The sequence below is a fragment of the Echinops telfairi genome, unplaced genomic scaffold, assembly GCF_000313985.2.
Source record: "Echinops telfairi isolate 266 unplaced genomic scaffold, ASM31398v2 ScPeMD7_2010;HRSCAF=2546, whole genome shotgun sequence".
Lineage (NCBI taxonomy): Eukaryota > Metazoa > Chordata > Mammalia > Afrosoricida > Tenrecidae > Echinops > Echinops telfairi.
Genome location: NW_022105908.1, coordinates 23,225,428 through 23,234,733, shown reverse-complemented (window position 1 = coordinate 23,234,733; position 9,306 = coordinate 23,225,428). Strand labels below are relative to the sequence as shown.

General features: G+C 57.6%; 1 protein-coding gene across 1 annotated transcript in view; it reads left to right on the top strand.

The window, feature by feature from the left end:
- Positions 1-9,306, top strand: part of PITPNM3 (PITPNM family member 3) — a 169,736-nt gene that overhangs the window by 135,307 nt on the left and 25,123 nt on the right. The window contains exons 7-10 of the mRNA XM_004716151.2: positions 2,674-2,863; positions 3,405-3,527; positions 3,992-4,176; positions 9,004-9,173. Of these exons, the coding sequence (XP_004716208.2) occupies positions 2,674-2,863; positions 3,405-3,527; positions 3,992-4,176; positions 9,004-9,173 (668 nt within the window). The remainder of the gene's footprint in view (positions 1-2,673; positions 2,864-3,404; positions 3,528-3,991; positions 4,177-9,003; positions 9,174-9,306) is intronic.

The following is a 9,306-nucleotide window of genomic DNA, read 5'->3' as shown; positions in this document are numbered from 1 at the left end:
GACATCGAGAGAAGACAATTTTTACACACACACGACATTGAGAGAAGACAATTCTCTCCCTCTCTCTTTCACACACACACACGACATTGAGAGAAGACAATTCTCTCCCTCTCTTTCTTTCTCTCTTTCACACGCGCACACACACAACATTGAGAGAAGACAATTCCCACACACACACACACACACACACACACACACACACACACACACCAACAACTCCTCCTCCTCCTACTGCTGACTCCTCTGGCCCAGCCTGGCCCCACGCGGGCTCAGGCCCACTTCTCCCTGGCTCAGTGGGCCCCTGGTTTAGTCAGCTCACATAAAGAACCTGAAGCAGTGAGTGGATCAGCACCTCCCTGCCTCACCAGCGAGTGGAGCCAGGACTCAAACCCTGGCAGCGTGGGGTGCTGTCTAGGAGTGCCTGGAGGGCTTCCTGGGGGAGGTGACTTGAGTGTGCTTTAGGGGGAGCGGAGCCTGGGATTGAACCCTAGCTGTGTGACCTTCAGGGAGTTGTTTGCCCTCCCGTGGTCTGCAACGGGGGCAGTACTGGCTACGGGTTGTTGCGAGCGAGGATCTGGCCCGGGCGTGAAGCGCTTGGTGCAGCGCAGCAGGGTGGGCGCTCTGATGGGCAGTGCGTGCTGGGAGGCGTGCAGGACGCTCCTCCTCTGCTGGAGGAGCGGGGGCTGGGTGGGAGTTGCACGCTGCCGGGCAGGGAGGCCAGGGGGAAGGACCCAGCCTTGCCTGTTCCTGTGGGTGGTGGCTGTCAGGGGACCCCCCCCAGGCCCCGGGGCCCTTGGGGGCTGACCATTTCCACGGGCTCCACCGCTCCTGGACCTGGAACCTGCCTGGTTGCAGTGGAGTTGACGATGCCTCGGGGCGCCCCCACGTGGTGTCAGAGGTGAACTGCGCTCCATCCAGTTTCGGTGGCTGGTTTTCTGCAAGTTGGTTGTCCGGCCTTTCTTTCTAGTTACCGCAGGATAGATTTGAACCGCCTACTCTGTCCACTTAGCAGCTGAGCACTTCCACCACCCTTGTTCCTCGGGGATCTGCTCATACGTGCAAATCTCCACCCACCCTCAAAGGGCCCCGAGTGCCGGCAGGGTCCAACATCTGTCCAACAGGGGGTGAAGGAAATGGCTGTGAATAGAAGCTGGGGATACTCTGCATTTAGGGGTGACAGGGGCAGTGGGCGTCCCCACCTGATGCTCCCCATGCGATCTCATCTCAGGACCTTGAAGCTGCTTTGGAGATAAGCCCCTGCCATCTGGGTGTGGGCAGGGAGCTCCAGCATGGTGAGGGGTGGGGGTATATCTGTGAAAATGGGAGTCGGGGCTTATGTGTGGCGGGGGGTGGTGGGGTGGTGAGCTCCACTGAGCAGGGACAGATAGCCACCCAGAGATCTTATCCCGTGTGAGGGTCTGGGTGTAGCCCAGCAGCCCCTGGCCCTTCTCTGGACCTCCCTCTCCCTGCCTTCTCCATGTGGGGCTACCTCCTTCCCTGGGGCCAGCCACACAGCCCTGTCTCAGGTGTTTCTAGGGGATGCAAGAGCTCCCCATCAGAGCAGGGCAGGGGGACCGAAGTAAGTTGGGGAGCCTCTGAGCAGGGGCAGGGGAGCCTGGGAATCTGCATCTCAGACGACAGCTCATGGCCTCTGCTGGGCAGCCATTGCTGATGACAGCGCCCCCTTCTCTTTGGACTAATTAGTCAGAGAGTTCATTGTGCTCCTTCTCAGGGTGGGGGTCACACGCCACCCCCAGGCCCGCCAACCTCCAGGCCGGGTCCCCCAGTCTCCATGAGGATGAATGGCCTTGACCACTGGAGAGGACCGTGGGAGCTTACCGCTCCCCCCAGGCAGCTCCTGCCAGGGCAATTAATCACCCCGTAATCACTGCCGGGAAGGAGTACTTTCACAGCTAATTAAAACCTTGCCCGCTGCAGCGAGGCCTGTTCCCTCTCATTTGTGTTCTTTGGAGATGAGCAGTGGCTGGTGGGGCGTCCTTGTACACTGTCGGGGGGCCTAGAGCCCTGTCCCCCACAGTGCCACTTCCTGTTAAGGGCCCAGGGAGTTCGGCTGTGGCCACTGCCATCTGGATCTCTCCCTGATACCGCAGTAGGGGCTCAGGCTGCCCCAGAGAACGAGGCTTGTCTCAGGTGGGAGGGACATCCTGACAGGAGGGTGGGCAGGGAGGAGGGCCAGCAGGGGCTGGGCAATCCTTAGTCACAATAGTGGGCCCAGTACTACTGCCCAGTAGCTACTGGGCAATCCTCAGTAGCTGTAGCGGGCAGGCTAGAGGGCAGGTTTTCAAAGGACTGATTCTTTGGAGGTAGACCAGCCTGGCCTTTTCTTTGAGGAGCTTTGGGGCAAATGCAACCTACCAAGTCTGAGTGCTTTCACCCTTTGGACCACTTGGGGACTCTCTCCCCTCGGGGAGATGTGTATCCTCTGGGGAGCATAGGAGAGTCCCAGCGCACCTCCTGGCTATGTGGCCCCTGGGCTGAGCCCAGGGATAGACCTGGGGGCATCCACACCCTTCACTGTGCTTTCTCTTCTCTGGCTCTGGCCTGGCCCTCCCAAGCAGAGGACCCAGACCTGTGCCCCGTCTACCCATCCTCAGCCCCAGCCCCACCCACCTGCCTGACCCTGCTGGGCTTACCTTGGGCCCCTGTCCACAGCCTGAGTCCCTACACCCACGACGAGGGTGGCCCCAGCAACAGCCAGGACCACGCGCCTCTGGCTGCCCTGCCCCTGCTGGCCATCTCCTCCCCGCAGTACCAGGACGCAGTGGTCACGGTCATTGAGCGCGCCAACCAGGTCTATGGAGAGTTCCTCAAGTCCCCGGATGGAATTGGTTTCAGTGGCCAGGTAGGACAACCTGGGCCCCTGCTGAGAGAGGGGTAGGAAGGGTTGGCAGGGTGGGGCACAGGCCACTCTAGAGCAGACTTTAACCTTCTTTTAAAGGCAAAAACCACTGCCACTGAGTTGATTCCAACTCATAGTGAGCCTGTCAGGTAGGGTATAACTGCCCCTCTGGGTTTCCAAGACTAACTTTTTAGGGGTGGGGGGGGGGGGCGGGCGTGCATGTAAGAAAGCTCCCTCTTCCTCTCGAGGAGCGGCTGATGGTTTCAAACTGCTGACCTTGAGGTTAGCAGCCCAGAGCCTTACCACAATGCCAGCAGGGCTGATGGGGAAATAGAGGCTGGCCAGGCTTAAGTCCGATCCATCACCTCCTCAGGCTGATGCGGGTCTCAGGCTGGACCCTGTCCCCCAGGCTAAGCATACCACCCCAATGTGGGCTCTCTCAGCAGCACCCTGGGCTAGGCTACCGCTACAGAGGCGGGAGCCCCCCTGCCTGGCTGAGGGTCTGAAGTGGCCGGCTTCTAGCTCAAGCTGTGCCTCCCCCTAGGTGTGTCTCATTGGGGACTGCGTGGGTGGCCTGCTGGCCTTCGATGCTATCTACTACAGTGCAGGGCCCTCAGGCGACAGCCCTGCCAGCAGCAGCCGGAAGGGGAGCATCAGCAGCACGCAGGTGAGGAGGCCAGGTGGTGGGCATGGGGCCGGCTGGCATCCTGCTGGGGAAGGGAGCAGGGGCTCTCCTGGGCTTCACCTTTGCATTTCCGCCATGTCCACACCCCCGCGTGGGGACCGAGTCACGTATAGAGGGGCATGCCTCTGAAGCGCCTTCCTGCACTGCCACCTGGATGGAAGCAGACTGCCAGGCCTTTCTTCCGCAGCACTGTTGGGGTGGGGGTGGGGGGTTCGAACTGCCAGCTCTTAGGTGAGTGGCCAATTGCAATCTGCTCACACCACCCTTGGGTGCAGAAGGCAGCCTTGGGCCTCAGACTCCACCATTATCACTCTGGGGTTCCAGGACCTTTTGGACAAGGTCCCAGGGGAAAAGGGTTCGGGGGTGGGGTGGGGGACGGGGGGGCATCTTTGTGTCTGAATGAGGGAGGAGGCAGGGCCTGGAGTCCCTCCCCCTTGCTCCCCAAGGACACCCCCATCCTGGCAGAGGAAGACTGCAGCCTGACCAGCAGCAAGCGGCTCAGTAAGAGCAACATCGACATCTCCAGTGGTCTGGAGGACCAGGCGCCCAAGAGGCCGTTGCCACGGAAACAGAGCGACTCCTCCACCTATGACTGCGAGGCACTCACCCAGCATCACGCCTTCCTGTCGAGGTAATGTCCTCCCGCCGCCCTCTGCCTGCCTTCCAGCCACGCATCCAGGGCAGAGAGGACCAGGGGCACAGGATCACTTGGGACCAGTCATCTGTCTCAGGTTCCTCAAGTTCTTCCTTCCATGGGCATCATATACAAGTGGCCAAGGCCGCCGTGGTCCCTGTACTGGCCCTTTCTACACTGAGGCTCGGGTCCCTGTTCTTGTTCATCGCCCCACTCGGGCGTGCAGGACGGGACAAGCAGAGCTCTCCCCCCTGAGCTTCAGTTTGGCCTTGTGGAAGATGGGCAAAAAAATCGCAGGTGGTTTTAAAGAATCTGATGAAAATAATCGCTGTGTGGGCATAATGGTTACGTGCTGAGCTGCTAACTACAAGGTCCGCTGTTTGAAACCACCAGCCGCTCCTTGGGAGAAAAACGGGACTTACTACTCCCTTGTGAAGAGCACCAACAGGGGCAGTTTTTCCTTGTCCCTCAGAGGCACTAGAAGTTGAAATCGACTGGTGGGGGGTGGGGGTGGGGAGTGGGGCGTTTGTGAGCTTCCCCGGGGGCATCTTCCCCTTGTTTTTCTCAGCTGAGGAAATCCAGGCCCAAGAGAGTAAAGCGCTTGCCCAGTATTACTCGCCAGCCACAGAGAATACACAGTTGCCACCGGGGCAGCGCTGCCTCCCGGCGGCCCATGTGGCACAGAGCAGAACTGCGCTCCACAGGGCTATTTTGGATGGAAGTCCATGTAACCCGGCCTCTGGGTGGACTCCAACTCCTGACGTTAGAGTCATGGCTTGCACCATCAGGGTCGGAATACTGATCTCCCGGCTCTCCCCATGGCCCTTCCTACACAACACTGTTGCCTGCTGGCCAGCAGGCTGCTCCCCTCCCCTGCACCCCCTTGAACTTCCCCAGAGAGACTCTGCGAGGGAGGGGCTGAGTGAGCCCTGAGCAAGGACCCCAATGGGAAGGCGTGCCTCCTTCCTCCTTCCCTCTCTCCTAACTCTTTATCCCCTCCCTCCCGCTCTCTTCCACTCTTACCCCAGCAATTAATAACACGAGGGCTTTGCATTAGTCAAAGGCGTCATTGTATCATCACCCAAAAGAAACCCACTGCCCCTGACAGGACAGGGCAGACCCGCCCTTGTGGGTGTCTGAGACTGGAGCTCTGTCCCGGAGTTGAAAGCCTCATCTTGCTCCCACCGAGTGGCTGGTGGTTTCGAACTGCTGTCTTTGCAGTTAGCAGCCCAGTGCTCACTCAGCTCATATGCCACCAGGGCTCCTTCTATCCCCAGAGGGACCTGCTGACTCATTCTTTGGAGTAATTCCAGTCAGTGCTTTGCCACATTCTTTCAAACAAACACAGAAACAAGTGAATAGCACTCCCAAACCCTGCTGGGGTGATCATTTCCTCGTCTAACTCAAAACTCTGATTTATTTCGTCTAAATTTTACCCATTTTATTGGGAGCTCTTACAGATAGCATAACATTCCACAGTTCAATCACATCGAGCACTACAATTGGGGTACACTTGCTACCACCATAATCAGTTTTAATATTTTTCTTTCTTCTTGAACTCTTTGATTTCAGCTCCCCTTTATCCCTTCCCCTTTATCCCATCCAACTTCCCCCCGCCCAATTCCGGGAACCCTGATTATTATTTTCTCCCTGTAATAGTTTTTTAACTAAAAATTCTTGATGAATATTCTGAAATGAAGGGCCGCGGTGGTTTCATGGTAGAATTTTCGCCTTCTACCTGGGAGTCCTGGTTCGGTTCCCGGCCAGGGCACCTCAGGTGGGGCCGCCCACCTGATTGTCAGTGGAGGTTTGCGGGTCCCTGTGCTGCTGTCCAGTTTGAGCAGAGCTTCCAGACCTAGCGGATTGGAAGAAAGGCCTGGCGGTCTGTGCTGAAAACGAACCTCTAAAAACCCCACAGAACACAGTAGTCCAGGCTGCAGCTGATTGTGCGGAGCATCCGATCAGGCAGTGTTTTGCTCTGTTGGGCGAGGGGTGGGGGTGCCACATGATTGGGGGAGCAATGTGACAGCAGCTTACAACTACCACAACCGATGTTCTATTAATTGAAGGATCAGCCGGCCATTAATTTAATCAGCCTCAGTAATGGGGCGCATGGCCTTCTGCATCCCTTCATCATTAGAAAGAGCATGCGTTCGTTGTCTGAGACCCTGTATACAACAGTATGAAACGCCGCCCGGTCCTCTCCCACCCTCACCATTGTCCTGATGTTACAGCCCACAGTTTCAGCCTCTGCGCCAATCTGCCCCGTGGAGGAGCTTCCTCCTTTTTGAGGCCCCCACCCCCACCCCTACTTTACGGAGCATGATGTCCTTCTCCAGGGACTGTCTCTCCTGACAACAGGTCCGAAGTATGAGACCGAGTCGTGCCCAGCCTCCTTTTGAAGGAGCACGCCGCCTGTGCTTCTTCCAAGACGGGTCTGTTGGTCCTTTGGGTGGCCCGTGGCACCTACAGTGTCCTCCACCAGCACCAGGATCCACAGGTGTCAATGCCACCGTCTCCCGTAGTCCCTGCCCTACTTTCACATGCAGATGAGGCGGTGGGAAATAACCAACTCTGGTCTGTATGAAGCTTCTTTCATGGAAGCGGATTCCTGCAGGAGGGATTACTGGGTCCCCTGTGCTGCGTATTTGAATCTCTGACTGTTGTGTGAGCCGTCTAGGAAAGCCATCTAGGAAAGCCGCTGCATTCAAGTCAGGAAGCCACTTCTCCTTCCTGCTCAAAGGATCCTGGGGGAAAGGCCCAAAGGCTCTGCAAGCTGGGCGCTCTTGGTCGCTGGTCCAGCACAGCCAGCTTCCCCTCCGGCGTCCGGACAGATGGAGGCTGCTTTGGCAATTATGTAGCTGGCTTGTGTTTAAGGGGCCACACTGTACGAGACATCCGCATCATCCAACAGCAGGGTCCCCTCCTGGCTGCTCCAAGCATGAGCGCAAGAGGGGGTCAGGTGATGGGGGTCCCACTTTCCAGCCTCTCGGATGCTCAGTGTCAGAACCAGCCCACTCCCTTGAGTGGCTATTTGCGAAATTCTCTTGAACCTCAAAACGCCAGCCTCTCAGCCAACTTAGGAGTTCTGTTCTTTGGTGGCTCAGCGGTAGGCTTCTCGCCTTCCACGTGGGAGTCTGGGGTTCGATTCCCAGCAGGTGCACCCTAACTAAGCCTGCCGATGGAGGCCTTCATGTGCTGCTGCTGCTGAACAGGTCTCAGCAGAGCTTCTAGACTAAGGTGGACGAGGAAGAAAGGCCTGGCAATCTACTGCTCAAACTCAGCTGTGGAAAACCCCAGGATCCCAGTGGGCACCTGGTGGCGGGGATGACGCAGGAGCGGAGAGTGTTTTGTCCTGTCGTGCATGTGAGCACCCGGGTGGGGGCTGACGCTGTAGCAAGCTGACAACAACCACGGCAAATATTCATAGAGGATGTGGCTCGCAGGCAGGTTTAGGAGGGGCCTGGTACTCTGCAGGTGGCGCTGAGAACCAGCGCGGATTCTTTTGGGGGGCAGTGGGCCCTGCGGATGGGAATGATTGGATCTCCATGGGCACCTTGATTTGCCTCTTCCACTCTTGCTCCTCTGCAGGCTGGAGTGGAGGGGGGACCAAGATGTTGGCACCTGTGCAGGCAGGTTGAGGGAGGAAGCTTTCATCGAAGGCCCTCATGCTGCTAGCCGAACTGATATTTCCAGATGGGCTGCTCGCTAGCCGTGCTGGGCTTCTCTGAGGCTTCACTGCGTAGGAATTGGAAGTGTGACCAGGAGACAGCCCGTGTGTTGGGGTCAGAAGCTTAAGTACAGAGGTGGTCCCGACCCCCAAGTGTGTGTCCACCTGCCAGAGGGCTAAGTCCTGTCTGTAGCCTGTGTTTAGAAATATAGTCTAATCGGGATACCCAACCAAACCCACTGCCTTTGAGTCAGATCCGGCACCTAGCAACCCTCCCTAGAGTTTCTGAGATGGCGAATCTCTATGGAAGTAGATAGCCTCCTTCTTCTCCCTAGGAGCTGCTGGTGGGTTTGAACCGCCAACCTTTGGTTAGCAGCCCAATGCCTAAGTACCAACAGAGAGATCTAATGATCTGTGTCCATCAGAGATTCAAAAGCCCCACCTGAACTTGAGTCGGTTCCGACTCACAGCAACCTTACAGGACAGGGTAGGACTGTCCCCGTGGGTTTCTGTGACCATAACTGATTACAGGAGTAGAAAGCCTCGACTTTCTCCCTCAGGGTGGCTGGGGGCTTCGAACTGTTCACTCTGTAGTTAACAGCCCAATGCATAACCTGTTATGCAACCAGGGCTTCCATGGTAATCACAGCTCAAAAAACCCTATGCAGCACATCTGCTCCTATCTCTTGGGATGGCTATGAGTTGAAATCAGCCCAGGGGCCCCTGAAGGCAATACCAAGGTTGCCATCAGAGGACTTGCATGGCACAAATGGGGAAGAAGCACTTGACACCTGACAGCAAGGCAGATGGCCTTAACTCAGAGGCTGGTTGGCTCAGCGGCACAGAGGGGCGCCAGGAGTTGGGAGAGGCTCACCCGTTTGGTTTTTGGGTGGATGGCTGTTTTCACACTGCGAGGGCAGAGTCCAGAGGGTGAATTACATGACGCTCGCCCCTTTGTGGAAACAGCTGGTGTACCCTGCCATGTGCAGGTTTGGCCAGAGCTTCCTGGCCAATGCACAGGTGGTCACTAGCACTGCTGAGGGCATCTGGCACGCGGGCTCGGGTTCCCAGCCCGTTCCCAGAGACAGAGGTTTGGGGATGAGCACCCCAAAGTCCAACCCAGCGAGCACCCTGCTCCCCTCCTCCCTCTGCAGCATCCACGCCAGCGTGCTGAAGGACGAGTCTCAGCTCCCCGGCTCTGGGGTCCAGCTCCCTGAAGTCAGCCTGGGCCGCTTTGACTTCGATGTGTCCGACTTCTTCCTCTTTGGCTCACCCCTGGGCCTGGTCCTGGCCATGCGGAGGACAGTGCTGCCTGGGCTGGATGGTGGGTGTGCCTTGAGGTGCCCGGGGTCACTAGGCCAACAGTTCAGGGCCCCCAAACTGGGGGAGTGGGAGGCGAAGTGGTGGCACACTCTGGTGGGGAGTCAAGGAATTGGGATACATGGAGAGACGGGAGA